Source organism: Sinocyclocheilus anshuiensis, unplaced genomic scaffold (assembly GCF_001515605.1).
Source record: "Sinocyclocheilus anshuiensis isolate Anshui unplaced genomic scaffold, SAMN03320099.WGS_v1.1 scaffold782, whole genome shotgun sequence".
Classification (NCBI taxonomy): domain Eukaryota; kingdom Metazoa; phylum Chordata; class Actinopteri; order Cypriniformes; family Cyprinidae; genus Sinocyclocheilus; species Sinocyclocheilus anshuiensis.
Genome location: NW_015546111.1, coordinates 2,683,936 through 2,705,557, shown reverse-complemented (window position 1 = coordinate 2,705,557; position 21,622 = coordinate 2,683,936). Strand labels below are relative to the sequence as shown.

Here is a 21,622-nt window from a genome sequence, read left to right as displayed (position 1 = left end):
GGGGGGGCGGCGATGAGACGCTTTATGAATAAGGCAAATGTGACAGACTGATGAGAGTATTTTATATTTCAGGATGGGGGTGAATCGTGTGGCGATGCTAATTATTATTTCATAATTCAGTCATATCTATTAGATCTAAGTTTCATATTGGCACTATATACGTGTCCTTATATTGAGCCCAATATATCCTGCACTGATGATAATAAAGGTGTCTGGCTGGTATTCTGGTACGCATGTATGATTCTTCATTGTGGGTCTGCAAAACATCTCTCCTCTATGTTATTTTACCTATGGGCCTGAGGTAAATCATATTTTTACATAACGTGATTTTCCGTTTGCCCCTGTTTTAGCTGTTCGCAGAACTGCATCATCTGCGGCGTTTTATTATGTCGGATGTTTTATTCCGCGAGTTATTTTAGCAGTATCATGAACACGATGTGCCAACAGGCCCGTGTGTTTATTTGTGTGTTCTCGTATGCAGTATGTGTAACCATATGGTCAAAGAAGGGAACTGCGCACAGGTCCGTGTCTGCCAAAGTCTGGCCACTGTCCCTCGAACAATAAAAGGTTATCAGATGAATAATAACACCCTCCATGTATTCACACAGCTACCTGGTCATTAGCCTATATATTTCCATATAGTTCAAGTGGACGAATTCCACGGGGTGATTCTTGAATGCAAAACGCGTGACTATTAATTGCAAGCGTGGCATTTGTGGTTGTGATTTTTAATATGCATTTACGCATTTACATTTACTTTTTTTTTTTACTACTACTAGCCTATGCATTGATGTTTAGCAACACACGTAATGTTAGAGTGTTCTGACATCATGTGATATTTTGAAATTATAAAGCTGTACTATATTCTCCATTAAACTAGAGCAAGATAGGTTCCTGACTTGTGAGATATCTGTTATTTTTTATTTGTAAATAAAAATAATTATAGTAATCATAATGATGTATTATGTATTATCATATGAAAATAATTGTAAAAAAAGATATATATATATTTATTGTTGTTGTTAATAATAACATACTACTTTATCATCGAGAAAAGATGTAATGATATTTCGGTTTCTGTTATTTTCCTGAAAATACCATCTATAAGTTTAAATAGGCACAACCTCAAATGACCTGCACCGTTTTCACACAACATACCCTTGATGACTGCTTAGTACTCTGTGACTCTTTTTAAACAGCCTTTCCCAGCTTCAGCCAGGTCCTTGCTGTCAGTCCTTATGTGTCCAAAAATGTCTTTGTGGTGCCTATGCTATTTTAGGAAAACCATGGCCTGTCGCCTCTAAAAGTTACATTACTTTTTTGCAAATGATTAAAAAAATATAGCAACATCTATTTCTCTTCACGGTTTTAAAGAATTGCATTAATGTTATTTTTATCCTCACTATTTTCAGTGATATTCTCAATTCAAACATATTATATGATAATATTTTGTGACTTAATGAGCTAATAAAAGGGAGGTGTAGATTCTCTAGCAATGGCATGTGTGCTAACATTGATGAAAAAACAATGAGGTTTCGAGTCAGTTGAATACATTTTAGTAGTGGATATTCAGTCTTAGCAATCACAATGCCAAAGGTATTTAACCTCCTTGCCCTCCTCCCCACCTTCTCTTCTCCACAGATGGCTCTCCTAATACAAACGGCCAAATTGAGGTACAAAATCAAGTATGGCACCTTTCCTTCTGACCCAGCAACCCTGCAGATACAATAATCTTTTTCAATAATCCAGTCCCTTCCCTTAAAAAAGGCCCTAACCCCAAACAAAACTCCAAATACCTTCCCTTCTTTTTCAATAGTGACGAGTACAAGAAATGTCTTGTATGATGACTCTCTGGTTTCTCTCCTTTGCTTCCCTTAAACTTTAACTCTCAGACCCCTCCCTAAACCCAATCTGAAGGTGATCTATTCTGAGTTCCTCTGCTTTTCTCTCTACTTTCTCCCTTTGTGCAATGAAAACACTTCATTGTATTCCTGTATGTTCTGAATGTAACGCTGCCCTTTTCAATTTTTCCCTGTTAGGAATATTTACAAGTTCTCTTTCATTCTATCTATCTGTCTATCTATCTATCTATCTATCTATCTACCTATCTATCCCTTAGTATTTTTAAGGCTGGATATGTAAAACTCTACCCTCTTTTTTTCCCTCAGTCTCTCTGTCCCGGGACGGCTCTCTCTCTCCTCCCCCTTATGTGATTATTCTCATCTCCTGCTCTGGGCTGGTCTCTTTTGTTCTGTTGCTTCTCACCTGCCTTTGCTGTAAGAGGGGAGGTGTGGGATTCAATGTAAGTCTCTTTGGTGTGTGCTTTATACATGTAGGTTTATGTGAATTTTGCATAACGTGGGTGTTACTGATATGAATCAGCATGAAACATATGTTTTCTTGTTCATCTGATGGTGGTTAAATATCTTCTTTTTTTATATATTCCCACCTCCACCTTTCTCTTTCAGGAGTTTGATAATGCTGAAGGGGAAGAATGCTCTGGGGCATCCAGCCCTGTTCCTGAGGACAGTTTGTCTTCCTGTCCATCACTACCGGAGGTCTACACTCTTCCACTGCGGGATAAGAACTGCCCCATTCTACCAAATGGCACAGGTAAACCCATTTACTAAGGGCAATATGCGCATCTAATTCCACAACGCGTTCATAAGTGACAAGTAAACTGTCAATGTACAGGTATATATACAGATATATAACTCTCTTTAACACAGTCTTATTGAATCCCACAGACAGCTCCCAATGTTTCCGAAGGCACACTCTCAACTACCTGCAAGAGATTGGAAATGGCTGGTTTGGGAAGGTAAACAAAAGATTTTTAATCTCAGGAACAGCTTGAATGGACCTTTTTCACATTTCCGGGTTTCTCAGCAGCGGAAGTCGTCATAGTTGAGTTACCTTGAATAGCAGTGAATGGGAGAGTACCACAAATATATTTTTTGCATTCCTATTTGCTCAAATAGCAAAAGAAAAACTCCACGATAGTGTTTTCATGGCTTTCAATAAAAGGGAAAAAATTGAGAGCGACTGATAACGGCTGTCAGAAGAGAGAACGATGTAACATTTACCGTCCCTCCCATAGACGCTGCATTAGAAACACCCTCGCATTAGCATTAACTGTTTTTTTGTAATTTGATGCAAAGGTGATATAATACAAAGAATAGTGTTATAAATGTACATACATTAAAAAAAAAATACAAATATGAAATACTTTCGAGGATTTACGATGCTGATGACCGTTAAATGCGTCATCACAGTCTTGTGAAAAGGGTCCATTGTAACTATAACACTAATGGAAACCCATGTTGGTGGGGGTACCTAAGAAAACTGAAAGGTGTAGTATTATAATTATTATAATTTCTTTACATACCCTTTTATGTAGGCTGTTTCAGGTAAACATAAAACTGGAAGAAAGTAATTTTTTTCATTTATGTATGGATATATATGCACTTGAAACTGATGCTTCTGAATCAGTGTCTCATAGTGTAAACATCGGTGAAATTGATCATTCTACACAAGCAAGTATTATATCTCAGATCTTAAACACTTAAAATATGATTTTAAGGCCGTGGTCTCATTTTCAGCTGCTTAAAGATCACCTTCTTACTTGATGACCATCTATAATTACACTGACCTGAATTTGTACTGAACTGTTTGCCATGTGGTTTGTCATGGTCTATATGTCCTCACTGTACAGTTATTTTAAAATATTTTAGTACAATTCTAAATACTTTCTCTTTCTTTTCCTCTTTTTCATTTGTACAGATATAGCCTAGTAAACTTTTTTTTTTTCTGGTGTAACTGTTTGATCTGTCTCTGGTAGGTAATATTGGCTGAAGTGCTGTGTGACTGCAGCTCCTATCAGGCTGTGGTGAAGGAGCTGAGGGTCAGTGCTAGTCCTCTGGAGCAGAGGAAGTTCTTGGCAGAGTCCGAGCCATACAGGTCAGACAAACTGGGTTGCTCTGACTGGCATTATGTCTTGCTGATTGTTGTTTTTCCTCGTTAGTCCATGATTTTTTTTTAATTATGTTAGTGGAAATGTCTGCTGCTTTTTATTGAGGCTATTATTCCCCACTTATCTAGCAATCAAATTGCTGATTCAAGCAATGAATTACCTTATTTTTGTGCTCGTTTATTTGCATTACAATGGCTTGTGATGGCTAGGAAGGTTTAATTTGAACACTGGACATAAATACATACACACATGATGTGTATGGGCCCAGATGTGCACGGGAATGCTACAAAAATTATAGATCTATTTATTAGACCAAAGTTTTAGTTTAATTACGTTTGCCATCTCCCTTTCTCTTCTCTCTCTAGCCCTTTATAACTTATGTTTACAAGAACTTTGACAACACAGCTAATCTTTATTGATTTGTTTTTCTCACCTCGCAGAAGCCTTCAGCATCCAAATATTCTGCAGTGTTTGGGCCAATGCAGTGAGAGTGTTCCTTTCCTCCTGGTCATGGAGTTTTGTCAACTGGTGAGAACCCAGATTTGGACATTGAGACCAATTCTAGATAACATTTTTTAGAGAAAACAATTACTGCCTTGGATGATGTGTTTGTCTCTTATCGGTAGTTCAGGGAAATACAGTCAATGGGTCTCATTCATGAAACACTGCACATTCAGTTCAATGAAGCAATTTATGTAAGAATGGATTCATGATGTATTGGATTAAATAGTTCATGTGTATTTTTAAAAATTCAATATTTATAGAAATTAATTCTGCATGTTTCATGACCAAGGCCCATTGTGTACTCATAAGACTGAAATACATTTAAATATACCAGTATATTATGTTATCATAAATTGTCTTAGTGCTTTTAATTAGGAATTTGATCTTATTTTCTGTATCAAATAATTTGTTAATACAAATAATCAAATAATTTCTGCATAATTTCTGGATTTTCAATTTTTGTGTCTGTATCTACAGGGTGACCTGAAGAGGTATTTAAGAGCTCAGAGGAAGTCTGATGGGATGACCCCTGACCTGTTAAACAGAGACCTCTTGACCTTACAACGAATGGCATATGAGATCACCTCAGGTCTCTTGCATCTCCATGAGAACAATTACATTCACAGGTAAGACTGAGGAAATCTTTAACTTTAAAAGTGTTCAGGATCATGTGACTGACAGACAAAGCATTTGTGAAAATGGAGAGATATCAAAAATTATGATACTATTCTCTGTTTGTCTGTGTTCTCCAGTGATTTGGCACTGAGGAACTGCCTCCTCACTTCAGATCTTACTGTTCGGATCGGAGACTATGGCCTCTCGCATAATCAATATAAGGTACTTAAACAATTACTAAACGTCATTCCACTTCAAATAGATTTTATAGAACAGGACCTCAATCAATCGGTCTTAGGTTTTTTCTTAGTATAGAAGTTTTTTCTGTTCACCATAGAAAATGATTTGTCAGTATTGAAAACAAATATTTCATATTGCATAATCAGCATATAGATGCATAATGGTTTTAGAGCAGCTTAGCCTCTTTATTTGAACTTTGATAATGTGGTTTTCTATATTTTACACAAACAGGAGGATTACTATCTAACGGCAGACAAACTGTGGATACCTCTTCGCTGGATTGCCCCTGAACTTCTGGAGGAGTTTCGCGGGAATCTGATTGTCACTGATCAAACCAAAACCAGCAATGTGTGGTATGGAAAATTATAGACAAATATATTTATAATGGAAATTTAAATGGAAGAGTTCAATAATAGCACATAAATAAAAAATAACAGTAATGGAGTTAGCTTTTTTTTAATTATTAAAACAAACACTTTTAGGGACTTTGATAAAACAATGTAATACAATATACTTTGACTTTAATAATACTGTATAATATTTTGACTTTATATTCTGAGGTGTCAGCTTGTTTAATTTTCTGAATTATATCCCAGTCTATCACTTGTGCTACTCTGGTTTTTCCTAAACTTCAACCACTTTTTTCCCTTCATGTGACAACTGGCAGGTCTCTGGGTGTTGTGATATGGGAGCTGTTTGAATTTGGGGCTCAGCCGCACAGACACCTGAGCGATGAAGAGGTTCTCACCTTTGTCATCAGGGAACGACAGATCACTCTGGCTCAACCTCGCCTCAAACTCACTCATGCAGACTATTGGTCAGTATTTTTAATGGCTTTAATTAGATAAAACTGTATCTGCAAGCATATGCAGATATAGAGTTCAGATTCACCTACCAAATGTTTTACTCTTACAGAAATGTATAGTACTTGTGAAAACTTCCATAACTAGCATAATGACTTTTACTTGTTTTCTGTTAAAACAAACAAAAACAAAAAAACATATAATCAATGATTCTTGAGTGTATTTTGTCTTACTGCACTAAAAATGAGAATAAAAAAATTAAATAAGAGAAAAATTAAACAGGATTTGGTATCTAAATAAAGTAACATATGTAGTATATAATGTCACATACTAATATGTGAACTATTTTTGTATATTTCATTAGGTACGAGGTCATGCAGTCTTGCTGGCTACCCCCATCCCAGCGGCCAATGGTCAACAAAGTCTTCCTTCTTCTCTCCTCTCTCCTTGCCGCAGAACAAGGAAGTCGTAAGAGCACTAGAAGGGATGACGATGAGGAGGATTATGAGGAAGACAGTGGAGAAGGAAGGAGAGGAGAGAGTGATGAGTCGTTTGAAAGACAATGGGATGCCCTCCGGCCCCCAGCTTTTCAGTCAGCCGCACACAAACTTCTGAGGGAGAGAGAGTATGGGAGGGAGGATGGCTGCCTCAGAGAAAACGGAAACTCCTTTCCACTTTTGGACCCTGTGGACAATATGATCTCTCCTACATCTGAGCTAGATGACATTCTTACTGTAACAGAGACCAGCAAAGGATTAAACTTTGAATACTTCTGGGAAAAGGCCCATGGCAGGAGAGGGTACAAACCACTTCCTCCTCCTCAACCAATACCGACACCCAATTCTGGCCACAGGCAAACCTTGGACACACCGACCGTCGTCCCCGTAATCAGTGCCCGCAGCCCTTCACTGGCCAGTGAGTATTACATTCGCCTGGAAGAGCATACTCCCCAGGATAAGTCCCCTAGTCTAGGAAAAGGGCGCTCGTTTAAAAAAAATTCTGTGTGTTCTGGAGATCTGGAGCTGGTCAAGCTTCAAACAGGGACTACTGGAAAAGACAGACCAGCTTTTAATCAGCAAGATGGCTTTGCGAGAGGCACCTCTCAGACTGTCAGATCCAGTGAGGTAAAGGTTATGGTTCCAAACACTGGCTTGGTTGAGTTTAGTAAGGAGAGCTGTAACCGCGTGACGGATTACTCTGTTATAAACATTGGAGAAGCAAACCAAAAGTCCCTTGGTCCTCAAGCGCCCATCCTCCCGCCTAAACCTCGTTCAATGTCCATGTCCTCTGGCAGCCATCTACACTCACGTCCCCTGCCTGCTCCTCCACTAGGTTACGCAAGAACATACGGGTTAGACATCTACCCTGGATCCTCGTTCCCGACAGGTAAAGTTGAGACCTCTGATTCTTTACTAATAAGTTCACTGTCAAAAATCAATTTTGACCATTTGGGCTTAAATCGCACTCATCACACACTGCCCCCATCTCCATCACTCTCTCCTTCTATTCCACCATTTTCTGGCAGTCACACCTTGTTCCTCTCACCTCAAACCTGTCCTCCACCTCTCCCTCCCCACTATAGACTCCGAAAGGGTCAAAATTACTCTTCAGAGACATATTCCAGATACAGTTTGATGCACTTACAAAGAGACCCACTAAGCTGTGACCATACTGATGAGAGAAATGCTGACAGAGGCATGACACGGTCTCAGTCTTTGTATAATTCAAGAGATGGTCCAGAGACGTACACTACAGACAATGAGTCCTGCTCCAGAATGACTCGATCCCAATCCACAATTCCAAAAATTGAGAGAACATCATCCTCTAGTCCGGAGCTCTCAAAGGATGATGAAGATGAAGATGATGACGATGATTCACCTTTCATGTCACCGCATAGATCCAGCAGTGGCACAACCATTCAGCACACCAACCTGGCTGATGAACCAGATCCAGCTACGGCCGAGCTTTTCTCAAGGGGAATGAAGCGAACACAATCTCGCCTCGCCACCATCCTGCCGGCCATATGGAGAGAAGATGCAGTCATGCAATGTGAGCGAGTTGCAGCCGCTAGGAAATCTCCCATACATTTGTTTCTGACTGAGATCTCCAATGACTCCGTAGACATGAAAGATGGAGAAAGCTCATGGGCACGAGAAAGTGATGGAAGGAAAGATAAAGGAATGCGGAGATCCCAGTCTCTTCTCTCAGAACTTGACTCATCCACACAGGCTTGGGCCTCAGACAAAGACTTCCTGCCTGGGTATGAAGGCAGTGCCAAAAAGAGAGATTTGTTCCTTACAGAGATTGAGACATCTGTGTCAGATTGTGAGGATGCATATGATGGCGAAGGTGGCACCCCTGTTTCCAGATTTGGAACTACTCCTCATCCTTTTGCACATCCCTCAGATTTGCTAGTGTATGCAGAAGCTGAGGAGGCTTTTTCATCAGGGATGAAGAAGTCTCATTTCGTGCTCTCTGAAATGTCCAATGAGAGTGTTCAACCTGGGCCGAAGAAAGGGGAAATGACGAGAGAGGAATTTCTGAAGGAGATTCAATCTGCTGAAACATTTCTGACTGAAATCATTACAAGGCAATGCAAAAAGGAAGAGAGTGTATCACCTGCTCCATTGTCTCCTGAGTATGAGTCAATATGCATTGACCCAGAATCATCTCAGACAATACAGTTTGAATCAGAAATAGCAAGAGCAGGAAAGCCGCCAGGTGACGCAAAAGAAGCAATTTATGCCCAAGTCACCAAGCGGGCGAAAAGGAGTGAAATAAAAGTTGCTATGCGTCCAGAAATTCCAGTACTTCAGATTGCATCTGAGTTACAAAATCTTGAATCAGCTCAGAAATTAACTCCAGTCAGTCACTTTTCACCTGAAATGGAGCTAGAGAAGCATTCCCTTAATGATTTTCCTCCCTCAGAAGTACTGCCTAAAAATGGGCCTCTATTGGACCAGATATCTCCCATTATAAAAGAGAAGCAAAATTCTCAAGAGTCTCACAATCAGCATGACTGTGTAAGTGATGGTCCAGCAGAACCCAGAAATATGCACAATGTTAATGTTACACTGAGTTGTGACAAAAATCCAATCACTGATGATACACAAATTGGAAGTATAGATGAAAATTATTTGAAGACCATGTTTGTTCAGCCAAAAGAACTAACACAGAAAAACAATCACAGTGTTTCAACTGACATTGAGGTGATGACATCAAATGCAACATTTGAAGATGTACACAATGAGAAACTGCCAGAACATCCAAACCAGAGGCCAAATGAATCGAATTTTATTGATCCTTCACAAAACAGTAATTCAGCAGGTGGCCCAAGCTCTACAAAAGAGAGGGAATACAGTTCAGATGTGAATCAAGACTACCCCACTTCCAACTTGCAGATGGAGACATCCTCTAAATCCCTTGAACAAACCGCTTTACCTGACAAGGAAACTAGTTCAAGGACTGGGTGTCATGATAAAGACATGACAATGGCAAAAGAGCAAATCATTTTAAGTGACTCTTCACTCTCCTTGAATAAATCAAGCACAGATGTGTTCCACTCGCCTATGGTGCATGAACCCAACTCTGATCAGTCACTTTCCACCACAGATTCTGTCTTGTCACCTTTGACCTCTAGTTCACTAGACTGCCTCACACCTGGAGATTCCTGGTTGGGTGGTGGAAGCAGTGGATGGAGAGCCCTGGGAACTGAAACACCACACCGGGATTCAGCTTACTTCTCCGACAGTGACTGGGATGGTGGAGAGGGTTTAAGCAGAAAAGGCACCGATGTACTTGGCCCTTCTCTTCCAGGTAGCATTCGAACAGGAGAGCGAGGAGTACTGATGGGAATTGAGGAAAAGATTGAGGATGAAGGACTATTGGAGAATTTAGAAAAGGAAGTGAAGATGAAACAAGATATGGCGGGATTGTGGGGTTCGAATGAGAGAGCTGATGTAGAGAAGGGTCTCAAACAAGGTGTTGACATTTCAGGAGATTCTCAGAGCGAATGCAATGCTGAGTTTATTGCCAGGTTTTTCTCCAATGGACAGGATGAGCCAAATAAGGGAGTTCCATTTAGCAACGGCTACCTTAACATCCAAAACTCCTCTCTAGTTAAAAATAGTGAGCTGTTCATGTCTCACACACTTTCAAAAGAAAGAATGCTTCACGATTCAGGTGCTACAGATCCTAGACTGCTCGCTGACATGGTCTCAGAGCCTCAAAAACCAATTTCTGGACCAGTTTGTCAAGAAGAACTCATCGAACATTGCTCATATTTGAAAACAACGAAAAATAAAGAGGCACGTTGTACATCACCTGAATTCCCAATTGATGAACAGTCATCAGACAAAAGTAAATCCAGGTTATCCAGGTTTTACAGCTTTCAGTCTGATTATTCTAAATGCATCATCAGCCCTGAGATAAACACAAAGCTCAGCAATGATGACACCAAATGCGGCTTGACCCAATTCATCTGGTCTGAGACGAAAGCTGAACGACCTACAGGAGGGGAGAAGGGTAAGCTTGATATCCAAGACTCAGATGCAAATGAACTAGGCTTGAGAAACCTCTCATATTCAGAAGAGGGTGAGGATGAACAGGCAAAAGAGAGGTCTGAAAATCAGCTAGCTGTAGGGGAGCTCTGCTTCACTGTCAAGGAATCCCCCCAAAATTCTGCAGATGAGAATGTCAGCAGTATGGAGATCTCAAAAGAGGAAAATTCTGATGAATTCAGCAGAGGTGCCTCAATGGGTCTTGAACTGAAAGAGAAGGAGTTGTGGAGTGCCCTTGAGGAAGATTACAGTACGGAGGAGACTATGAGAGGGGAATTCAACTGCCAAACATTTCAGCAGGGAGAACTTCACCTTTGGCCTGTAGAAAATGACCAGTGGGCTGCAGCTGAAGCTCAGACACCAGAAGCAGGGCTTGGATCAGAGCTCTTCCCAAATTTTGGAAAAAAGGCCTGGGGGGAGGAGGAACATTTAATGGTGAGTCATGAATTTTGGGAATCTGAAGCAAATGATGAGCTTGCAGATAGTGAGTCTCATCCCTCTACTCAGAGAATATGTGAAGATGCATTTAATGATGAGAAGCTAGGACGGGCTGATTATCCACCACATGAGCGGCTGATCCTTTCTAGTGGGGCAAAGGAAGCTCAGCAGGCACTTGTAGAAAGGCTCGACTTTCAGCAAGATGAGAACATGGAAAATCCAGACATGGAAAATGGAACACCAGAGTGCTATACTAGCAATACAAAGATGGAAGTTGAGAATCTGGAGAACCCAGAACTGGAGGCATGTGTACAACACAGACCTGTTGAGGTGGTGATTGATACCCAGACATGTTTACAAAATTATGTGGCAGGTGAATTGTTTGGGGATAAAGATAATAAAGAGTTTGACAGTCACGAAAACATAGTGGGTGTAAGAGGTTGTATGACTCCCTCTCCCTCGTTTTCTATTACAAATGCTTCAGCTGATGAGTTGGAACCTCTACAATGCCACAAAGAATCTCTTTCTACTCATAATAACAATGTACAAAGGGACCAAACCGAAGCCACATGGACACCCAAGACTGAAGCAAGCAAAACGTTGGTTGCAGCCCTTGAAGACCATCAAACCTGCACAATAGATATGTCAAACTCAACCACTGACTTAGCTGATAGTTCTCACATCATTTCAATGTATCCAGAGTGTCTCAGTACAGAAACCGTTAGACATAATGTTGACAGTAATCACTGTCCTGCCACAATCAGTGATGTATTTTTTGAGAAAGAAAGATCAGATTCTCCATCTTGCCCAAATCTCACCATTAGCACTGATCCAGAGCCATGTAAGATTCATAGTAGCAACGTTCAGTGTTCAGCCCCTGCACTGATTTCAATGGAGCTTTCTGAATGTGCTGCTTCCCCACATGCAGGAGTGGGTAAGTGCCAAGGCCCAAGTAGTTTCCCGAATAGAGTGCACCACATAGAAATCAAGACCAGTTCAAGTCTGTTCAGTGCTGCAGATCAAACATCTAATAAAGGACATGAGGAGCTGTCTGACTCTTCTGATGATGTTAACTGTTTAGATCAGTCTTTTGCCACCAGTACCACCACTCACAGCAAAGGTATCACCGCAAACCTGGGAGAAAAACTGCACACATCTCTCGTAAAAGAAAACCACATTCACCCAGAATCAAAGGCTGTGGATGACAAAAATAGCCTGTCCCAGAAAGCGGCCCATTCACCTCTCTCCCAATGTTCTCTGAACTCCATCCCTGAGTTGTTGGTCTCTGAGTGGAAGGACTTGGATGAGGAGCCTCTAGAGGATTTTGAAAAACTGGAGCAACTATGCTGCATTTCTGGGGATGAAGAGACCCTTGGAGATCTGTTTTTAGGAAACTTAGATCTGCTTGAATCTTTGAAAAGAAATCCAGAGCAAAGAACTAGTGGTGCTGGTGGCATAATAAATCATCATGACTCAGCAGATGCAGAGGGGAAGATGAGAGTAGAGCTAAAAGAGGAAGTTGACGGGATATCGAAAAGTACCACGTACCACATTTCTCCAAATGTCCCTGGAGAAGCTCAGCAGTCAGTGGAGAAGAGAACGGGGCAGCTCGTGCCAACATCTCTCTCACCATGCAATTCTACAGATGGTTCCAAAGGGCAGAGGTCTCTCTCAAAAATGCAGACAAAAAATGGACTGATGATGCAGGTGAGTAAAAACTACTATGACCTGTACTCTATTGATGCTCTGCTATTTCTGAAACATTCTGTGTCTTTTTTAGGTTTGTGAGGAAAGACTTCAGTACTCTCTCAGTGAAAATGTTAAAACCAATGTCCTGTGTGGGTCTACAGTTAGTGACAGCGTGATTCTGTACCCTTGGGGAGCCTCTACCACTTCATCCTCTGAAGAAAATGTTGCAAACAAAGATTTCCAAGAAAACGAGAGGTGTGGTTATGCTCCAGAAATACTACAAAAATTGATGAAGTGATGAATAAAACAGAACAATATTCTAAGAGAGATAATATATCTATTTAATATTATTCTAAGAGAGATAATATAATACCTCTCACTATTCTAGAGATTAAAAATCATAGATATTCTGTATTTAATAAATATGAACTGTAGAGAATGGGATGTCATCTTGGCATTTAATGTTACCACAGTCTTTGCTTTCAAATCAATTTGAACTGAATGCATTTCAGTGGTAAAAAAACAGACTTCATCTTAGTGTAAATGATTTATCTTAGCAGCAAAGAGGAGACCCCACCCTCCTCTCTCTCTGTGTCTGTGAGTGAACCTGCTGAAGCAAAGGCAGAAGGAATCACTGTGCTTGAACAGCCTGAAGTTACACCTTCACTGCCAGCTGCAAATCAAGCTATGAAAGGTACTGTGAACTGAAAACACTCATAAATTAAAACCAAAGAACTTGAAAAAGTTAATATTTTAAAGATTATTTTATTTTAATTGAATGATTTGGATCAGTCTCTGAATCATTATGAGGGGTTGATAGCTAGTTGAAATCCCAAACAGAAAAAAATGGCCAGTATATAATGTATATATTGTTATAATTCTTTAAAAAAGTAAATAATTTTATAATGATCTCTCTCTCTCTCTCTCTCTCTCTCTCTCTATATATATATATATATGTATATACACACACATATAACACCATTTTCGTTTATGTTTATCTTTCATCTCTTCATTTGTACCATCATCTCGTTTCAGCTAAGCTGGCCCATCTCTCCTTATCCCTCCCTCCGCTTGCTCTCTCTCTTCCTCTCTCACCAAATGCCAAAAGAGGATTCTGGGAAGGGGTAGAGCACAGAGGGGGAAGGAGGAGGGTTGCTTCAACAGGTAGCGATCCAGATGAAGATGAAGAAGAGGAACAGGAGGATGAGTCTCCCAGGCGCATCATCGTCGTCACGGAAACAGATGTTGACAAGAGAGTGGGTTTGCGCAGCTTGTTGAAATCACCAAAGGAACCCGTGGACAAAGAGAACCGTGACCGTGGGAGGAATGTGTCATTTTTTGATGATGTCACAGTCTATCTTTTTGATCAGGTATGTCAAGGGTGTTTATACAGAGAAGCAACAAGTACCTTCAGTTGCAACTGTAAATGTTTACAGTTTTAAACATCTGATTTGTTACTTCTCTGTATCTGCCAGGAAACTCCAACCAATGAACTGAGCTCTGGATCTACCAGTTTATCTCCCCATGGAAAGCCCCCCAACACTGATGGTTTTGGTAAGTGTATTCAGCAGAAGATATGATAATTTTGGCCTTATTTGCATAGAGCAAATGCAAAACTTGTGATTGTACAAACTTTTTAGGTCACATTTTTTTGTCTGCCGCCCTGATTAATCTTTTTTTTTTTTTTTTTTTTTTCAGGATTAGGCAACCACAAGGCATCAAAAAGTAAAGACCATGTAGTGAAGCCAAGATCTCCAACTGGAGTAACTTCTGGCTCATCATCAAGGTTTACAGTGAGCCCTGCCGTTGACCCACATTTAGTGTGACATACTACAGTTCCCATAAACACCTGGACAAAATGTATGCCCCTGGAGTGAATGAGTGGCCCCCGTTGTCATCGGTAACTATGACGACTCCTGGAGGTTATTTTTTTAACTGCAAGAAAAAGAAGGACTCCCGTTTCAAAAGGCTGGAGGCAGTCCAGCTCACTGCAGCAGCTGGAGTGGTAAATCCACACATAGAAAGTACCTTCCAAACAGCCAAAATCCTTGGAGTTATGTAAAATCTGACATGTACTTTTCGGCTATGCAATGGGAGTCTTATTATGTACCAGCTTAACTGTTCTATTTTCATGGCTTCTGGAGCACTTTCTCTGACCAGTACCTGTCTATTTGTGAGCTTAGAAATATTGACATTGTAAATTTGTTCTCATTGCAGTCAGACATTCTTGTAGTTTGTGGTTGAGGAGGGAATCGTTCTTTTTCCAAATCACAGCAGTGCAGTTCTCATCTAGCATCTGTACAAACTAAAAATGAAATTGCAACAGAATACAAACTCATTTTAAAAACATTTATTTTAAATGTATTCTTAGAATGCATGAAAAAATAAAACTGCAACTAACTGTCATGTTTAATACTGTATTTTTTATTGCAAATGTTATTTATTTCTGTATCTAGTATCTTTACTTGTTTATTTATTCTGCATTCGTTTTTTATTTTTAATATATGTTTGTCTGTTGGCCTAAGTCATTTCAGAAGTGTAAGTATACTGTATATTTAGTTTGTATCAAATTATTTTGTATTTGTTATTTGCATTTAATCCTATTAATAACCACCTCAACAAACGTATCTTTGCATAGGTACAAACGCTTTGAAATGTTTTCTCTAATTTAGCTATTTCTAGATGTCAGTCTGTATCTAGTTGTCCTATGATGTGTCTGGCAGGTGTTATTTTCTAATAATGTATTTGACATTAGCTTTTCCTTTATTTATTTTGAAGCAGTAATTATTACTTGGCATGAAAAAAGAGAAATCAGCATACATAACTATTAATTGACTTATGTATTCATTCATTTTTAGTTTTTTATCTTATTGTTCATGCAAATGTCTGAGGTAATCCAGATCATTACATCACGTTCAGCATCTGTTTCATTTAGAGGATTCATATTATTCTGTAAGAAGCTGAGGGAGTGAAAATAACATGGAAACTGTGAAACATTTATTGAACTGTTTGATGACAATAAATTGTTCTGTCTTATATCTTCTGTGTAACATTTTACTTGACTAACCTTGTTTTGTATTATTATTATTATTATTATAGTGCATTTTCCCACAATATAACTTAAACTGGCATAAAATAAAGCTTAGTATTATGAAGTAGAACTCTGTAGCAAAATCCACAATACTTTACACTGTCCCATGAAGCACAAATCCCATGTTTATTTTTGTTTGACCTAATATCTACCAGAAAATTAGCAGTAAAGATTTGTCAAAATTATTTAAAAATAATTAATTATTGAAAGATTATTATTATTATTTAAATATTATTGGCTTTGTCACATGCAACCTTTACCTTATATTATCCACTTGAAATAAAAAAGTGACAGAAAAAATACTAAAATTGTGGAATTTATTTTGTGCCATGATAACAAAAATATTCTATTTTCTCAGTTTCGTTCAAACTTTGCACAAACTGAGTTCTTAACCATGTTCATCCATTCGATATTAATTTAATGTATATTGCTAGAAAATTGCGAGGTTACACCAATTAGGGGTTTACATTGTATTTTTACAATTCCCAAATGTTGCTTTCAGTGTGCAAAAACGACAACCCCCAGAGAAATGTATTTTTTTATTTTTGAATTAATACCATACCATACCATACCATACCATACCATACCATACCATACCATACGCATTGTTTTTTCATGTCTGCGTTTCTGAACACATTTCCCAGAAGCCTTTGCTGTAAAACATGTGACGCATTTAACCTGCGACTTCAGCGCATTGTTTGGTGCTGTGCGTTAGTATATCATTTCGTGTTGGCTGATATTGGTATTTTTATTGAAGTGAGAAGAAAAGAGGCGCTCTGGAAATGTAAGTTTAAGCACATTTAACCGGAAAACTATTTAAAAAACCTCGTTCAGCAAAACAACTGTGTTTTGATGTAATTCGCGTTTATTTTCCTGCTCTGTACGTAGATGTCTCTGGCAGACGAATTGCTTGCCGACTTGGAGGAGGCAAGAGAAGACGAGGACGGGCTGTATCCCGGTGGTGGAGGGGGTGAGAGTGATGGGGAACACGGGGAGAATCAAGCCGATGGGGGTCTGGAGGACATACCGGAGGAGATGGAGGTGGATTACAGTGGGACGGAGAGTGTCACATCCATAGCAAAGCTAAGACACAGCAAGCCAGTGAGTTTTTGACTTCATTCATTTGACTTTTATCTCTAAATGGATTCTAATAAGTACCGTCTCCCTGAAACGTTACACTACCTGATTGCAAACTTCTCGACTTCGTACAGTTTGCTGAAATCATTGATAAAATCGGTCATTATGTTGGAAATCAACGTAAAAATTCAGAAGGTGAGTAACATCCATCTCATTTCCGAAACGTGTGTAAATATTAATTTTCCGTATTTAACATGTTTTTCCACTCTCTGCAGTGTCTGGACCTGTTGAAGCAGACCCAGAGTACAGGCTCATTGTCGCTGCCAACAATCTCACAGTGGAAATTGACAATGAACTCAGTGAGTTTAATATTTATTTTATAGTGAATATGCAAAATATTTGTCAAATTACAAGATTTGTATCCCTTATCAAGCACTATAACGTCGTTATTTCCCCCTCAGATATCATTCACAAGTTTGTCCGTGACAAGTACTCCAAAAGGTTTCCTGAACTGGAGTCTCTGGTGCCAAATGCACTAGACTATATCAGAACTGTTAAGGTATGAAGATTAATTTGAAAAATATGATGGGCTGAGCATTTTTGAGCAGCCTATTCATGCAAAATTTTACCGTCATATGATTTACATCATCTGATCGTTCGTTTTTTAATTAATAAGGCTTAAACATAAATTCTCATGTGTGTGTTATATAAGTTAATGTGTTTGTGTGTCTTCAGGAGCTGGGCAACAATCTAGAGAAATGCAAAAATAATGAGACCCTCCAGCAGATCCTGACTAATGCTACTATCATGGTGGTCAGTGTCACAGCCTCAACCACACAAGGGTGAGTGAGCAGATATATTTGGTATGATATGATTACAGGAAGAGAACCTTGTTTTTTGTTAAAGTCTTTTGTTTAAAAGTTTGGAGCAAGTAGGATTTTTGTTTTTGAAATAAATGAATACTTTTCAACATTCAGTTGGTCAAAACTGACAGTAAAGACTTTTACGTTGTTCCAAAAGATTAAAAAATGCAAATAAATGCTGTTCTTTTGAATTTTATATTTATCAAAGAATCATGGGGGGAAAATCATGGTAATTTTTAAACGGTTATTTTACAATTGTTTCTCAATATTACTGTTTTTGATGAAATTAATGCAACCTGGGTGAGCATCAGAGACCTTCAAAAATGTTACAAATCGAACCAACCCCAAGCGTTTGAACAGCAGTATAATTTAGCTGGTTTTCTGATTAAATGATTGGGTTTTGGCAGAACAATGCTTGGTGATGATGAGCTTCAGCGATTGGAGGAGGCATGTGACATGGCCCTTGAGCTCAACCAATCGAAACACAGGATCTATGAATATGTGGAATCCAGGATGTCATTTATTGCTCCAAATCTTTCAATAATTGTCGGAGCTTCAACTGCTGCCAAGATCATGGGTGAGAACAAGACTGCTGAATTGAAAAGGATAGTTACCCAAAAATTACAATTCTGTCATTTACATGTTGTTCCAAACTCACTTGACTGTGGGACACAAAAGGTTAATTAAAAAAAAAAAGTTTTATTTTGTTTGGGTGAAATAAGACGCTTATGCTTGATCACAATAAAATTTGGTGCTACTGTAAAAATCCCTTTCGTTTTGTTTCCCTGACAACATGCAAACCCCCCTCATTTCAGGTGTTGCTGGGGGGCTGACTAACCTGTCCAAGATGCCTGCGTGTAATCTGATGTTGCTGGGAGCTCAGCGGAGGACGCTGTCTGGATTCAGCAGCACATCCCTGCTACCCCACACAGGCTACATCTACCACTGTGACGTAGTGCAGTCTCTGCCTCCAGTGAGCATCAACCTTTTTGCTTTCACTTATTTGTCCTTGCTTTTATTTGATCGTTTTTATTCAGAATATCATGAGTTTTTCCTTTGTTTCCAGGATCTGAGGAGAAAAGCAGCTCGTCTGGTTGCAGCTAAATGCACTCTGGCTGCCCGTGTGGACAGTTTTCACGAGAGTGCAGATGGCAAGGTCAGTGGTTTCATCATGGTCTACACCACTGTACAGTTTAGAGTTTACTCACTTCAGATGATAATTAAAGCTAGACCGTATTTGCTGCTAAAAATCTTTAGAAGTACTATAGTGCTTTGTCTTGATTAACTTGTTTATTTGTTTATACACAGGTTGGCTATGACTTGAAGGAAGAGATCGAGCGAAAGTTTGATAAATGGCAGGAGCCTCCACCAGTCAAGCAGGTGAAGCCTCTTCCAGCTCCCCTAGACGGACAGAGAAAGAAGAGAGGAGGAAGAAGGTGAGGGTCGTAGAGGGTGGGAATGATGGGTCCTTGTGATTCTAATGAAGCATGCCAAGAACTTTCATTTCATGAATCATTTCATAATATTTTTTCTAAAATAAATTGTTTTTCAAAGGATTTTAAAAAAATTTAAAGGGGAAGTACATTTAAAAAAAATATATATATATATTTTATTTTATGTTGTATTATATATTCACTCATTCTTATTAATTCATTTTGTATTTCATCTAAAAGAAGCAGAAAAAATTTGCACTGACCATATTCAATATTGACAAGCAAAAAAATAAAATAATAATAAAAGGGACGTACAAAAAATTATATTACATTATTCATTGTTGACTATTTCATAATTTATTTTACATTTTGCATTGAGATGTTTTCTTGGCAATTAAGCAAAAGAAACTTGAAAGGTGTAAGTACACAAAATAATTTTTGCATTATATTTTTTTATTGTATTGAATCGACAAGTAAAACATTGAATTGTACGTGAAATTTTGAACATACGGAATTTTCTGTGAAATATTGAAGTAGAAAGACTGAAATAGTATTTTCTTGTACAACCTACTGCAATCATTTTTGTTTTATGTACAACTTTGACACTTTTTTTTTACATCGCATTAACTTGCCATTCTTTTTTATACTCTCAGGTATCGTAAGATGAAAGAGAGGCTGGGTCTGACAGAAATCAGGAAACATGCCAACAGAATGACGTTTGCAGAGGTTAGTTGACCTCTGTCAGTATTGCTGCATTAGCATGCCTTTTTTAATTCCATAGATTGATTCAGATTATAAACTTTGTCTTTCTCCCTGTAAGATCGAGGATGATGCTTATCAGGAGGATCTGGGCTTCAGTCTTGGTCAACTGGGAAAGTCTGGTAGCGGCAGGGTCAGACAAGCTCAGGTCAACGACTCCACCAAGGCCAGAATATCCAAATCCTTACAGGTATGCTTGCTTACTGTAGCATGAATTACAAAATATAAGAGAAAAATCAGTTTCTTCAAAGTTAAATGTATTTTATATACACTACCATTCAAAGTTTGGGGTTGGTAAGATGATTTTAAAAATGTTTTTGAAGTCTATTATGTTCACCAAATCTGTATTTATTTATTTAAAATATAGTAAAAATAGTACAATTCTGAAATATGATTACAAGTTAAAGTAACTTAAAATAACTGATTTCTATTTTCTGTATTTTAAAATGTGGTTTTAAAGCTGAATTTTCTAATATGAAAATATTCTAATATGCTGGTTTGATGCTCAAGAAACATTTCTTATCAGTGTGGAAAACATTTATGCTTCTCAATATTTTCTAGAAACCTTGATGTATTTTATTTTTCAGGATTGTTTGATGAATAGAAAGTATACAAGAACATAATGTATTTGAAATAAAACTTTTATCAGTCTTTAAAAAAAAAAAAAAGTATGAATTTCTTTCAAAACTGACCCTAAACTTCTGAACGGTAGTGTAAATTTGATCAATATAATTATTTTGCATTGGTACTTAATGAGCATTTCCATATGGTCTTGTGAATGTTTGGTCACTGCAGCGAACACTGCAGAAGCAGAGCATGACGTACGGTGGGAAGTCCACTGTCAGAGACCGATCATCTGGAACCAGCTCCAGTGTGGCCTTCACTCCTTTACAGGTACACAATCTCTTATTGGAAAATTGATTATATTTGCCATTCTTTTCCTGCCTCTAGGGTGCAGAAGTTACAGCCTTCACGTTCAGGTTGTTTTCTCATGTTCGAGTACAGTTGCTTTCTGTTTGGTTCCCTTGCTGAATCACTGACTGACAGCTGTGGTTTGGTGGATTTGTTAGTTAACAGTCTGTGCACTGTCTGCTCTCTGTCAGGGGCTGGAGATTGTGAACCCACAGGCTGCAGAGAAGAAGGTGGCTGAAGCCAATCAGAAATATTTTTCCAACATAGCCGAGTTCCTCAAGGTGAAGCGCGAGAAGGAGGATAAAGTGTGAGGCATTGTGTCAGACGAAGGAAACTACATGCATTGACAGCCGTGGTCTGATTCACACTTCCACTGTTAATTTTTACTCTGTCACACACCCACGCAGATAGACTTGTGTGGGAATGGTCACATTATGAGGACAGCACCAGGACACATGGCTGGAAATATGAAGAGGGAGAGGATTTTGGTTTTTGTTAATTTTTATCTTTTAAAATGTGTACAAACTAATTGTGTGTTGTCTGTATATATAACAAAGAACAGTAAATGCAAGTTGTTTTTCTTTAAGCATTTTTTGTTTTTCAATTTCAATAACTTTGGACAACACTTAAAGTTGCTTATCTAACACACATTCATTGTCTCTAGTCCTT

General features: G+C 38.7%; 2 protein-coding genes across 4 annotated transcripts in view; both read left to right on the top strand.

Annotated features, from left to right (window-relative positions):
- The window catches only part of LOC107700767 (uncharacterized), a 15,804-nt gene extending 1,012 nt beyond the window's left edge, over positions 1-14,792 (top strand). The window contains exons 2-16 of one of the 3 annotated variants that reach the window (XM_016502571.1): positions 1,642-1,673; positions 2,469-2,613; positions 2,748-2,818; positions 3,839-3,957; positions 4,411-4,498; positions 4,952-5,100; positions 5,227-5,311; positions 5,561-5,682; positions 5,997-6,146; positions 6,497-12,836; positions 12,910-13,073; positions 13,376-13,512; positions 13,854-14,188; positions 14,294-14,372; positions 14,517-14,792. In XM_016502571.1, coding sequence (XP_016358057.1) covers positions 1,642-1,673; positions 2,469-2,613; positions 2,748-2,818; positions 3,839-3,957; positions 4,411-4,498; positions 4,952-5,100; positions 5,227-5,311; positions 5,561-5,682; positions 5,997-6,146; positions 6,497-12,836; positions 12,910-13,073; positions 13,376-13,512; positions 13,854-14,188; positions 14,294-14,372; positions 14,517-14,644 — 8,144 coding nt within the window. In that variant the 3' untranslated portion in view covers positions 14,645-14,792. Of the gene's footprint in view, positions 1-1,641; positions 1,674-2,168; positions 2,303-2,468; positions 2,614-2,747; positions 2,819-3,838; positions 3,958-4,410; positions 4,499-4,951; positions 5,101-5,226; positions 5,312-5,560; positions 5,683-5,996; positions 6,147-6,496; positions 12,837-12,909; positions 13,074-13,375; positions 13,513-13,853; positions 14,189-14,293; positions 14,373-14,516 lie in introns of all 3 variants that reach the window. The other 2 variants (XM_016502570.1, XM_016502567.1) reach the window with 2 other exon arrangements.
- Positions 14,793-16,557: 1,765 nt separating this feature from the next.
- prpf31 (PRP31 pre-mRNA processing factor 31 homolog (yeast)) lies at positions 16,558-21,603 on the top strand. The gene is made up of 14 exons (XM_016502566.1): positions 16,558-16,693; positions 16,798-17,010; positions 17,121-17,181; positions 17,262-17,345; positions 17,448-17,545; positions 17,722-17,828; positions 18,257-18,426; positions 18,665-18,822; positions 18,916-19,005; positions 19,158-19,285; positions 19,936-20,008; positions 20,103-20,231; positions 20,837-20,935; positions 21,145-21,603. The coding sequence occupies exons 2-14, from the start codon at positions 16,798-16,800 to the stop codon at positions 21,262-21,264; spliced, it is 1,530 nt and encodes a 509-aa protein (XP_016358052.1). The 5' UTR covers positions 16,558-16,693; the 3' UTR covers positions 21,265-21,603.
- The last annotated feature ends 19 nt before the right edge of the window (positions 21,604-21,622 follow it).